At 43.1% G+C, this 13,433-nt stretch overlaps 1 protein-coding gene across 6 annotated transcripts in view; it reads left to right on the top strand.

Annotated features, from left to right (window-relative positions):
• Positions 1 to 12,899, top strand: part of LOC130358063 (myosin-11-like) — a 30,131-nt gene extending 17,232 nt beyond the window's left edge. For 5 of the 6 annotated variants that reach the window (XM_056560860.1, XM_056560862.1, XM_056560861.1 and 2 more), the window contains exons 7-12: positions 7,535 to 7,591; positions 9,453 to 9,512; positions 9,606 to 9,670; positions 11,452 to 11,536; positions 12,111 to 12,178; positions 12,632 to 12,899. In XM_056560860.1, coding sequence (XP_056416835.1) covers positions 7,535 to 7,591; positions 9,453 to 9,512; positions 9,606 to 9,670; positions 11,452 to 11,536; positions 12,111 to 12,178; positions 12,632 to 12,851 — 555 coding nt within the window. In that variant the 3' untranslated portion in view covers positions 12,852 to 12,899. The remainder of the gene's footprint in view (positions 1 to 7,534; positions 7,592 to 9,452; positions 9,513 to 9,605; positions 9,671 to 11,451; positions 11,537 to 12,110; positions 12,179 to 12,631) is intronic. The other variant, XM_056560866.1, reaches the window with a different exon arrangement.
• Positions 12,900 to 13,433: the final 534 nt, after the last annotated feature.

Genomic DNA, 13,433 nt, shown 5'->3' on the forward strand with positions numbered 1-13,433 from the left:
TTCTGGGTACTGCAGTCCTCCCATTCCCTGTATTACTCTGGTTTCCTGTCTTTGAACCCTCTCCAGCTCCACTATATCTTTCTTGTACATTGGTGCCCAGTACTGTACACATTATTCTATGTGTGGTCTGACTAGTGATTTGTACAGCGGTAGAATTATTTCCTTGTCGTGGGCATCTATGCCCCTATTGATGCACCCCATGATTTTATTTGCCTTTGCAGCACCTGCCTGACACTGGTCACTACAACTAAATTTACTATTAACTAAGACTCCCAAGTCTTTTTCCACGTTAGTCTTCCCAAGTGTTCTCCCATTTAATACATAATCCCAGCCCGGATTATTCTTCCCCATGTGCATTACCTTACATTTATCAGTGTTGAACCTCATCTGCCACTTCCCAGCCCAAACTCCCAACCTATCCAGATCCATTTGTAATAGTGCACTGTCCTCTATTGTGTTTACCACTTTACAGAGTTTAGTGTTATCTGCAAAGATTGCTACTTTACGATTCAACCCCTCTACAAGGTTATTAATAAATATATTAAATAGAACAGGACTGACCCCTGTGGTACCCCATTAGTAATAGTCACCCAATCAGAATAAGTACCATTAATGTGTGTAGCTCCTGCATATGGCTCACAAATCCCTCCGTTCGGCTTCTCACTCATTCTGACATCCACTGCTCAGGAGGGGGTCTGAGGCAAGCACTGAGCCCGCCCTCACTGGCCATGCATTCACTTCCTTCCTGAGTCTTCTGTGCTGGGTCTCTTCATTCAATCACTGCTGGCAGCTCTGTAACCCCCTCCTCTCTGTTTTCATGCTGCAGTCTGATAGAACAGGAGTGAGCCCAGAGAAGTGCTTGTCCCGCCCTCACTTCCACACAGCCTGTGCTTTAGCTAGGACAAAGATGATGCCACAGCCGGACAAGAATATGTTCTGGATGATATGAGGATGCCTAGTGGTCTTTTTTAGTCATAATTTCTATAAATAGGAGATAAAATTTTGCCAAGACTTACAGCATATAAAAAGTTTTTGAATCTGACAGTGCCCATTAAGGTGCTCAAGATGTTATCCCCTATCTGTAGGATCCATTCATTTTCTATGGAGCTGCAGAACATCGCCAAAGCACAGGGTCGGCTATTCCTATAGACAAAACAAGCAGCCACCTAGAGTGCCCTCTGGATGGGGCCGCTGCTTTGCCTACTGAAATAAAGTTAGCCAGCATCCGAAGCATCTGCCCACCCGCCACACTACTCCCACCCCACCTGAACAATAATAATCAGCATTTTTCAGCCTGCGGGAGGTGCACAGTGCCACCTCTTAGGCAGACAGGGGCGATCACTAAGGTCAGCTCCATCCAACATCCTGACATCGTGCTTGCCCCCATACTTCGGGAGGAGCCAATGGGCGGGATCAAGAGGCTGCAGAATTAGCTTTCGCCTAAGGTGGCAAACATTCTTGCACCAGGCCTGCCGAGAATCTATGTTCAGCGGCCCTTTAGAGAATGGATGGAGCTCTGGCCATGCATGGGAGGTGTGCACCATTCCTTCTGAGGACAATGTTGGCCTTGTTCTTGGAACCAAGGTGGGGCCCAGCAGTTAGACAAGCATCCACTGTTATCCACTATTCTGTGAATAGAAAATTATTATTAGATGGGAATATCCTTTTATACCCTTTACCAGAACTAGAGAGTTTTGCCTGTGGTGAAAATAATGATCAATCTAAACAGATTTATGGCTACTGGTAAGAACCATGAGATCCAGTCCAGGCATCTGTTCCCAAAAAAGATCTTTTTTTTTAAATTTAATTTATTTTTTAAATGTAAAAAATTAGCAGTTTTCTGGGATGTCAACTAAAGTTAGTCCCTTATTAATCTATTATAATCCTTACCCCCTCTTGTACTGATGCTACAGTTCCTATTATTGCATTATAGTCCAGTGCTTCCCAACAAGGGTGCTCCAGCTGTTACAAAACTACTTTTTTTGCAACTGATGTGTGTATGATGGCTGGGAAACACTGCTATAGCCCTATAGAGGACTATGGTTACTAATGAAATAAGTGCACTATATAATGGCTCAGTATGTGTTGTTGTATTGTTATATATATATATATATATATATATATATATATATATATATATATATATTATTTTTGTCAAGTAAGATTTTATTGAGTTTTAAACATAAGTCAAGAAACAAGCTGCGCTGCAACGTACAGCGTAAATGGATACAATCAATCATCAAAAACATTGAGACAAAGCAGGGGGTTACAGAATGGGTGTCAAACATGCGGGCCGCATGCGGCCCACAATGAATATATTTGCAGCCCGGACATCTCTGTGTCCCAAAAGATGTTTTCGGGACACAGGGATGCCCCCGTCAACTCTCAGCAGCCCCGCGTTAAGTTTAAAAACACAGCGGCCGCCGGGAGATAGCGCACACCGGGACGTCACTGACATCCCATGCGTGCGCTCATAGCAACGGAGGAGCAGAATATGGAGGTGGAAGACGCCTGCTGGCCAGCATGGTAAGTGACCAGCAGCACGTCAGCTTCGGTGCTCAGACCACTGTTCCTCCGGTCCCAGGACCTACTGCTATGGCCGAACCGGAGGAGTGGTGGTCAGAGCACTGAAGTGGGGCAGTACACAGGCATACAGCCTTCAGCCATACACTGTATATGGCTGGAGGCTGTATGTCTGTGGGGGAACATACTGCACCTAATGTGGGGAACTATACGGCACCTAATTATGTCAGATATACATAAGTCAAGTTGGCAAACAAATCTAAGTGATATTAGCGTGATATAGGCAACGTACATGCATCATCCATGGCTTCCAGGTGCACAAGAAGTTGTCATGGGTCCGTTCAGATCTGCTGGACATCTCAAACCTGCACAGTTGGTTGACTTTAGCGGTTCATTCTGCTATAGAAGGTGGAAGAGGGTTAAGCCATTTAAGGTGAATTAAGGACTTAGCAGCAGCCAAGAGGTGGGCGATTAGAGCGTCCTTATGCGAACGGAATGCCAAGATGGGCCTGCCCAGAAGGACCATGTCGGGTGTTAAAGCAATCTGAGATGGGATGATGGAATTGATAAGTGATTCCAGTTCCTTCCAGAACTGTTGAATGGATGGGCAAGTCCACCAAATGTGCGCTAGGCCCCCCCTTGCGTCCCACAACACCAACAGGAGTTGTTGGGAGACAAGCAGTGTGCATTTAGGAATTCAGGGGTCCTTTACCATGTGGACAGTAATTTGAAGTGAGATTCTCTCAGGGGGATACATCTCGAGTAACCCTGAGAGTGTCTATGAATGTAATCCATCTCAGAGTCAGAAAGGTTAAGACCCAGCTCCTTTTCCCATGAGGTTATGTAACCCGGCCGGGAAAAGTGTGCTGGAGCAGGACGCAATTTCTTAATAAATGAAAGTTTATGGGAGTTACTAGGAGGTGACTCAGCTTAGATTCAAAGTCCGTAAAGTCTCTCAACTTGCCCAAATGGGTCAGAAACAGTGTGCAGCAGTGCTGTATGTATTGAATATGGAGGAAGGACAAATTAACTATAGGAAGGAGCGATCACAAGGCTTCAGCTGTCCGGACCCCTCCATCTGGAAACAGTTGTTTAATGGGTATATGAGTAAGTTTCGATCAAAGGGAAGCATATGTCGTGAAGACACGATTCACGATCTCAGGCACTAAAGCAGAGGGAAGCAGAGGAGATATAGATGGGGAGAGTGAGGTAGAGGGCGAGAACCAAACAGAGAAAATACTCCAGAATAGGAGAGAGGTGTCTGAGTGGGAGTAACGCCTCCTTTTGGGTAGCCAGAGATCTCTCAAGAAATGAGGACCAATCACCCTCAGGGACCAAGACAGTTCAGAATAGGAAGAGTGAGAGGTGGTAGAAGAGGAGGGAGAGGAGCATGCAAACCATCTACAGAGTTGGACCGCCTTATAGGTAGCTAGAATGTCAGGTATGCCTATGCCTCCACTAAACGCCAGTCTGGTCAAAAGAGAATGTGCCATTCTGGGTCTGCAGAGAATATCCTCTTGATAAAAAGGAAGAAGGACGGAGGGAGCGCAATAGGGAGAATTTGGAGTTTGTATACAATTTTGGGAACTACATATGTCTGCAGTTCATTATGCCTACCAATCCATGAAATAAGGGGATTATCATAATCTTTGAGGAGGCTCTGTATCTTGCTGAGAAAGGGCTGGAAATTTGCTTTATAAAGTGTCCAAATGGAGTTTGTGATGTGTACCCCAAGATATTTCAGAGATGACTCCGCCCATGAGAAGGGAGACAGGTGTTTCAGTCTAGAGATTGGGTCAGTGGTGAGAGTGAGAGCAGGTCATCCGCAAAATCCAGTACCTTCAGTTTACCAGATGGGGTGTGAACTCCTCTGATAGAAAAGTGCTGTTGTACCCTCTGGAGCAAGGACTCCATTACGAGGACAAAGAGCATCAGAGAGAGAGGACAGCCCTATCTGGTGCCGTTGGTGATGTGGAATAATGAAGGGACAGAGTTATTGACAAGTAGGGATGCATATGGCATAGAGCGAAAATATGGCATTGATGAAAGGATGTGGAAAACCGAACTTGTGGAGGACTGCCTTCATAAAGGACCACTTCCCTCTTTCGAAGGCCTTCTCGGTGTCAACTCCGAGAAGGACCAATGGGGAGTGATTCGAATGAGCATGATGAATGGATGCCAGAAGCTTAAATGTGTTGGCCCTTCCATCTTTGCCCGGCAAAAAGCCAGATTGTTCAGTGGCAATCAGATGAGGGAGAAACCTCTTGATCTTGTTGGAAAGAAGCTTGGCCCAGATCTTCAGGTCAAGGTTCCACAACAAAAAAGGCCTGTAACTACCTCACTCAGCCGGGTCTTTACCCTCCTTCACAATGAGAGTGATGTATGCTTCTTCAGCCAGTCATGGGAGTGGGGTACCCTGCATCAGGGAAGAACAGGATTCTATTAGGTGTGGGAGCAGAACATCAAGAAACTTTTTATAGTAAGTCAAAGGTAGACCATCTGGGCCCAGACTTCTTCCCGGGGGGAAGGACAGCACAACTCCCCAAACCGCACAACTCCCCAAACCTCTTCAGGAGAGATTGGTGCGAGCAGGGCCTGGGTCATAGAGGGATCTAAGGTTGGTAAGCTAAGACTAGCTAAAAATTGCTCTCGAAGGAGGTCCACAGGGGAACTGTCCCCTGACTGTGAACTTATCTCTGTGTGCATAGATACAGTGTCTATAGTGTAAGTAAGCCTTAGAAGATTGTTCTTGTAGATGAGAGAGCAATTGATCTCTTAAGGACTTCAGCTTGTCCAAGGTCGCAACGAGTTGTGTGCGTTTATGAGCTCTTTCAAGTGTCGAGATCTCCTGTGATAGGTCGTCAACTCGCTTCCTATACACTTTTTTGAGTGCTGTGCCCCAGGAGATGAGAATCCCACGTATACATGCTTTGTGGGCCTCCCAAATCATGGGGGGAGATGGCCAGAGCTCTGGTTCATCTCAAAGTATGTCTCAAGATGTTTCCTAAGGTCAGCCATGGCTTGGGGATTTTCTAGGATTCTTTCATTCAGCCTCCAAGTAGGGGGAGATGGAGGAGAGTTCAGTAGGGAAAGAGAGATACAGATAGGGGCGTGGTCTGAAATCGTGATCCTGTCAATACCTGTAGAGGTGAGCGCAGGAATAAGTGAGGCATGGATCAGCAGATAGTCCAGTCGTTGATAGGAATCATGGACAGAGGAGTAGTATGTGTAGTCTCAGACGGAGGGGTTCAGAAAGTGCCAGGAATCTACAAGGGATAAATCAGCAAGTTTAGTATGCAATATCGACAATGAACGTTGAGAAATGTTAGAGGAGTAAGATGAGGAATCTATGCATGGATCCAAAGTAACATTCATGTCAGAACCTAATATGATCGGCACCTCCGCAAACAATTTTAAGTCTGACAGAGTAGATAAAAGCCATGGCACTTGGGCGTTATTTGGGGAGTAAATATTATCCAGAGTATAGGTAGATTGATAAAGCTGTATATGGAGAAACAGCAGTGGAATACCATTGGGATGATGCCATGGCTGTGTGGCCATTGGAATAGGTCAGGGCCATTACACAACTGGTGTATAGGGAAACAGGCAGAGCAAATAGGGGCAGAAACAAGCAATGGGCCCTAAGGCCCTGCAACCTTCAAACCTGGTGTCCCCATGGGGGGAGAACGAACACAGTCAAGGACATGATTCTCCTGTTAGCATCAAGGAGCTTCAGCGTGGCAGAGGTCCCTCTTTAATCGGCGTGTTCTTCTTTTTAGAGGATTTAGTGTGAGACACCACCTTCCATTCATCCAGCTTCGGCAGTGGGAGAATCGGCTTCAGGTCAGCCACCGGCATCCAGGAGGGTATCTCTACGGGAGGTATACCCAGTGCGGGCCAAACAAGCTCGAGATCAGCCGGCGTCCTTACCGTAATGCGCCAGTTGTTGTGGGAGATAGAGAGGCCGATTGGGAAGAGCCAGGCATACGGAACCCCATACCTCTCAGTTGTTCCAGCAACAGGCATATGATTCTTCTTTTGGCCAGGGTAGCAGGTGCAATGTCCTGATATAGGGCGACTTCAGCATCTCCGTAGGTGATGGGCCTCTTTTCTCTGGCAGTCTGTAGAATCACTGCAGTGTCGACAAAGGAGAGAAGACCACAAATAACGTCCCTCGGAGGGTCAGATAGTCTTGGCTTCGGCCTCAGTGCCCTGTGGATCCTCTCTATCACAATCTGTTTGGCCCGCTCCGGACCCAGCAGCCCCGAGAAGATGTACCGAGCGATTTTTGGGAGAGCATCCGCTGCCCATGATTCAGGTAAGCCTTTAAATCGTACGTTCTTTCTTCGGCTCCTGTTCTCCTTGTCTTCTATGAGGGAATAAGCGAGCTTCTGTAATTACAGTGCGGTCTGAGACTGCCGCGGAGTGAGAGGTTAAGGCGGCACAAGTCACCTCCAAGGCCTCTATTCTAGCACCAACTGCCTGCACCTCCGCTTTGATTTTGGCTAGCTCCAGCAGGACAGGCTTAACCGCTTGTGCAAGGGCTTTCTTCATAAAGAATTTCAGAAAGTTCTGTGTAACCACTCAGTGTCACTGTCTGGCTCACCCTCCTCGTGAGAGTCTTGTGAAGAGGGAGCGTCCGGCGCCATCTTCAGCAGTCAAGCCAGTGAGAAACCGCCTTTCTTTTTAAAGAATTTGGACATGTCCGCCTGTTTTTTGCCTGGTCTAGGAGATTCTTTGGGTTCACCAGGTGTTCCCCGGCCAATCTTGACCATCTTGTGGGAATAAAGAAGGAGATAGAGGTGGTAGATCACGAGTCAAACAGGTGGAGCTGCAGGCTCACACGTCCATACTAGTCCGCGGCTAGGCTCCGCCCCCTTATATATATATATATATATTTGTACTATAAGATTCCCCTACTAATTTTGTGGATTGAGGCACAGAAGTTGTAGTAAGATGTATATAATTCCTCAGCTTTAACATATATACCATTTATCTCTCTGCTCCACAGAGACATCTTGATGCAAAGAGTCTGGAGCTGAGAGAAATGGACAAGAAATCTCAAGAGGTGAGTGAGCAGCAGGGTGTTTAGTCTGTTGGTCTTCAGGGGTACGATCACACAAAGCGGGTACACTGGGAATTGTCCGCAGCAGAAAACATGCAGTATTTGTGCACCAAGATCTTTTAGCAGAAAATTAGCATCAAAGGGATTTTAGTAGACTGTAGGTAAGTACAGTTCACCTTTAAATTCCCTCTCCACCTATGAAATGGACCCACTATCAATGCCTTCAGCTTTATGCACTAGGTAGGGTAAAAGAGAATGAAGATTCTCAAGTAGAATACACAAAAGGACAAGAAACACAGGAAACACCTGACGATTTTCGAGCTTATTAGAGCTTAATCATAGTGTGTGATGAAGCACTAACAAGCATAAAACATGTCAGGTGTTTCCTGCGCTCCTTGCCCCTTTGTGTATGCAACTTAGGAATCTTCAATTGAGCCAATACTTTTATCCATCTCTCCGGGTGCCGGACATTCTCACATATCCTACAGAGGGATTTCAATGTGGATTTTGTTTGTGGATTATGTGAACTAAATAAAAAATAATTATATAAAACCAAACAAAAAGCACCACAGCCCATTATTTAATTTGGCTTCTGTACCACAATTATTGCTCAAAATGCAAAAAATTCTGGTGCCCATCATTTGAGATGTGTGCACCAAAAAGAATAGAAAAAATTGCCTTTTCTGCCAAAGAGGTGTGGTGTAATGGAAAAGGGGCATGACTTTGTTGTAAAAGGGCATGGCCTAAAATGCGATGCAACGTGCCAAAAATGTCTCTATGACATGTCAAAAGTTTGCTAAAGTGACAGTTACACTTATAGACATAACTTTTTTTTATTTTCCCAACTATTGACCCATATGAAATTGGGTCTACATATTGTACAATTGTATAATTGTGTTCATAAAACATGCTGCAAAGTTGAGAGTAAAATATTTGTGAGATGAAATTTAGCAAATGTGAAGAAATTTATTTATTCCGTGTTTATTTACATGTTAAAAAAAAAAAATTATATTATGCTTTACATTTTCTGTTTTACCAGCTTTATGGAGACTATTTTTTTGCACCAATTTCCCGGTGTTGCTCTTGCAAGTTCCCTAGGAGGATAAAAAAATAAGGGGCTCAAGTACCCTTTTGCTACACCATTAATTCCAATATGCATCATTTAGGGGATTAAAGGGGTACTCCACTGCCCCAGCGTACTCTGCCTAGACATCTTATCCCTTATTCAAAGGATAGGGTATAAGATGTCTGATAGCGGGGGTCCTGCAATCTCCATGCAGCACCTGGGCGTTCGTTTAGAACGCACAGTGCGGGCGGCGGGGGTCGTGATGTCATGGGCACGTCCCTCGTGACATTAAGCCACGCCCCTTCAATGCAAATCAATGGGAGGGGGCATGCATGCCGCCTCCCATAGACTTGCATTGAGGGGGCGTGATGTGACATCACAAGGTGGCGTGGCCATGAAGTCACAACCCCCGCCACCTGCACCCAGCATTCTAAACGAACGCCTCTGTAGGCAGTGATGGTTTGAGCTTTCTTGGGGCGACATTAGTTACATTTTATGTTGTAATTGTACACACAGGGCATGTCTTCAATGAGATCTAGTAGGTCAATTGATAATAATTTTATCAGAAATAAACCCTAGGGGCAAGGGGTTGGCTCTAAAAGAGTTGTCTTATGCTGCATCTTTGTAATCCATTAAAATACATTGTGTTGGAGTGTTGGCCATCGGGGAATACCAAAATTCCAATCCCATCTCTGAGATTTTGTGGGATTTGCTGGACACAAAATTTGGGGTGGACAAAGCTGAAAGGGTAAAGTAGGATTCCTCACATTCTAATATATTAATCCCCATCTATTCTAGACAGAATTGGTCATAGAAGAGATGACTGTGACAATGAACCAGTACTTATCCATTAAAGAGGTAATGTGTAGCACCGCACCAGCATCACATAAAACTGCTATAACCCATATGTGTTGTGTTGTGGGTCCTTATATAACTTGATTATTTTTTCAGGTCCTAAACAATAAAATTAAACAATTAACGTCCCAGTTGGAAGAATCTCAACATGAAAATGCAATGTAAGTATCTACTCTGTGTGGTTCAGTCAATTCTCATACTGTATAAGTCTATCAGGGTTAATAGTATTTGTTAAAGTGGGGTATGGGTCATATCTATACTCCAGAAATGTTTTTAACATCAAATTTTTTGGGGGAGAATTAATTCAGATTGGTGTTTCATACAATATGTCGGGGTACTCTGCTTCTAGACACTTTATCCCCTATCCAAAGGATAGGTAATAAGATAGATGTCTGATCGCGGGGTCCCAAGGCTGGGAACTCCGCAATCTCTCCTGCAGCACCCCCTGTCATCTGGTGCACGGAGTGAACTTTGCACCATGCCTGATGATGGGCGATGAAGGGTCCGGTGTAGTGCCGTAGAATGTGTATCATGTCCTCAATGCAAGTCTATGAGAGGGGGCGTGACAGCCGTGTCAATTTTACTAAAAAAGTTAATATCCGCCACTAGGGGCCATCTATCTTTATGCAGACAGATTACACTGTATTTTGCAGCATACTGATTTCCGTCCGTAAAGTGTGTTGGTATCCAATATACGAGATCACCATTGCACCACTACAGCCTTCAGCTGTAGAGATGATGAGAGTTGTAGTTTTACAACTGCTGGAGGTACAGTCTTTGTAAAACTCTGTTTTAGAGCGGTGTATTCTCCAGCTGTGGGCCTCCAGCTTTTGCAAAACTACAGACAAAGCATGTGTGGGCATGCTGGGAGTTGTAGTTTTACAACAGCTAAAGGCAACAGTGCCCTAACACAGTGCCTTACAATTACTGCAGCTCCAGCTGTTGTAAAACTAAAAATCCCAGCGTGCTTGAACAGCCAAAGCTTTCTCTGACTCTTAAATGACAAAGAAGCTGATCAGACATTTAGGAGTCTGTGAAAGCTGAAGGACACACACAGTGACAGCTATGTTGATTAGCATCCAGCTTTACTAAGAACAGCTAGAAAATGCATGTATAAAAACTACTGTGCAGTGATTTGCAGACTGCCTGGCTGCTCCCAGTCTCAGAGCAGATGAGTCATCCACAGTGAGGGAGAGAGACAAACACACCCCCTCCACTAGGCAAGAAGACAAAGCAAGTGAGCAAGATATAAATGCTATTTGTTATTAGCGTTGAGCGCGAATATTCGAAATGCTAATTTTTACCGCGAATATTGGCACTTCGCGATTTTGCAAATATTTAGAATATAGTGAGATATATTTGTAATGATGAATATTCGTTTGTTTGTTTTTAATACAAATTTCTGCGACTATTTATGCAAATATTGGCACTTCAAGACTGGACACAGATCCATCCCTTCTTTTAGAAGGGATTCGCATGTGCACTATGCAAATTTCATTAAAAATGTTTGCAAGGAAAGAAAAAAGAGAACGAACATAGCGAATATGTGAACATAGGATGAATATTCATACATATATTCACGAAATATCACAAATTCGAATATGACCCCTGCCGCTCATCACTATTTGTTAGGGATATCACTATTTGTTAGGGATATCACTTTTTTTTTTTTTTGCCACTTTGACAGGTATGCTGTAAAAACAATTAGAATGTGAACCTACTAGTTTGCTATGTCACATACCATAATATATTTCCCCTTTTTGTTTACTGTTTATGTTTTTTAGTGATAGTATGATTTAGATTTGATTTATATATGTTACACTATGTTTTATTTTGATGAATGATGTAAAAACTTGAGCATTTCTTATGGAAACTCTACCTGTAATGGTGATGTAATAATAAACGAGACCTTGTGGTTTGGATAACAGAGCTCTCTTTTTAGGAGGAAGGCATCAATAGAGAATGATCTTTGTAGCAAGTCAGAAGCCAATGGTACAATAATGTACGAGATGATACAGAACAAGCTGGTTAGTGGGAAATCCATTAGTTTTGATAGTATTGACTCTTATTGGTAGCTTATTATGATTAATGAACAACACTGATGTAATTTTAACTATCCAGTGAGTAAGTGACTTGAAAGAGGTGTCTGATTCAAAACAACCATTTTCTTATTTCATATTATGAAAATTCTGAGTTGGGACTTGGAAGGTAGTGTGTCTCCTTGAGGAGATCTCCAAACCATCATATGGAGTATTACAAGCCATGCAGAGTATGCAAAGTAGCTAATTTACCAAAGAAACTTAACTTGCTCTACTATGCTACGTTCTGAAGGTAGCTTCCCTTAGAATTAATGTCAAGCCAAGAAAATCCTCCAAAAGGGGGAGTCACCCAGCTGTTTCTGGGTTTTTGCCCCTAAGTACAGGGAAGGGTACAGGCAACATGAAATATGCCATTAAATTCTTCACGAGACATCTCTTGTAATCTTAAATCATGGACATTTTTGTTATATTGATTTTATATCTATTCCTGACCATTTGAATATCCACCAGTCCTATGAACGCAGATGAATTAACCATTAATAACTTATTTTATGCTTTGCAGGAGCAACAGCTTATAAAAGAGCATATGGAGAAGCAGAATCAGGGTATTCAAGATTTTTTCATGATAAGGTAAGCTGCACCTAAAAGACCTATAGCCAAAACCAAATCAATGTGTTTGCCAAAAACAAGTCTAGATCATCAAAAAGTGTTAATGTAAAAATAAGTTAAAGGGGTACTCCGGAGGGGGAAAAAATCTGATCAACTGGTGCAGATTTGTAAATTACTTCTATTGAAAAATCTTGACCCTTCCAGTACTTATCAGCTGCTGTATGCTCCAGAGGAAGTTTTGTAGGTCTTTCCAGTCAGACCACAAGTGCTCTCTGCTGACAACTCTATCCATGTCAGGAACTGAAAAGGTTCACTATGGGACTATGGGATGGAAAGGTGTCAACAGAGAGCACTGTGGTCAAACTGAAAAGAACTACACAACTTCCACTGGAGCATACAGCAGCTGAGTTGAAAACCTTTTTTTTTCCTTCCGGAGTGCCTCTTATATAAAATCTAACACAAATAATTTTTCAGGTTTCTGCTTAACATAGCTCTGGAGTTCCTATGGTGTTGTTATAGTGTTGAGGTTTTCCTTATCCTCTTCTACTTTATGATGAGATTCTACCATAGTATATACCCTGATCATCTACTACTAGATGTACGTAGAATTTTCTCCTCACCAACCATTGAGATAATAGAGAACATTTTACAACCTTTTCTGGAGCTGAGAAGAGTCGGGATGGCGCCTACATGAGAAGTTTGATAGAACTATTATACTGATCCAAAAAATAAATGATTGATACCAAACTAATAGGGTATAACTTCTTTGTTTGTAAGTTTTAGACTTAGAGTATAAAGAATAGCTGTGATTGAAGTTAGTAATTCTCATTTTCTATATTGTTTTAGCTATCTCTTTAGCCCCTTAAGGACCACGGGTTTTTCCGTTTTTGCACTTTCATTTTTTCCTCCTCACCTTTTAAAAATCATAACCCTTTAAATTTTGCACCTAAAAATCCATATGATGGCTTATTTTTTGCGCCACCAATTCTAATTTGCAGTGACATCAGTCATTTTACCCAAAAATCTACGGCGAAACGGAAAACAAAATCATTGTGCGTCGAAATTGAAGAAAAAACGCCATTTTGTAATTTTGGGGGCTTCCATTTCTACGCAGTACATTTTTCGGTAAAAATGACACCTTATCATTATTCTGTAAGTCCATACGATTAAAATGATACCCTATTTATATAGGTTTGATTTTGTTGTACTTCTGTAAAAAAATCATAACTACATGCAGAAAAGTGTATACGTTTAAAATTGTCATCTTCTGACCCCT

This window comes from Hyla sarda, chromosome 2, assembly GCF_029499605.1.
Source record: "Hyla sarda isolate aHylSar1 chromosome 2, aHylSar1.hap1, whole genome shotgun sequence".
NCBI classification, from domain to species: domain Eukaryota; kingdom Metazoa; phylum Chordata; class Amphibia; order Anura; family Hylidae; genus Hyla; species Hyla sarda.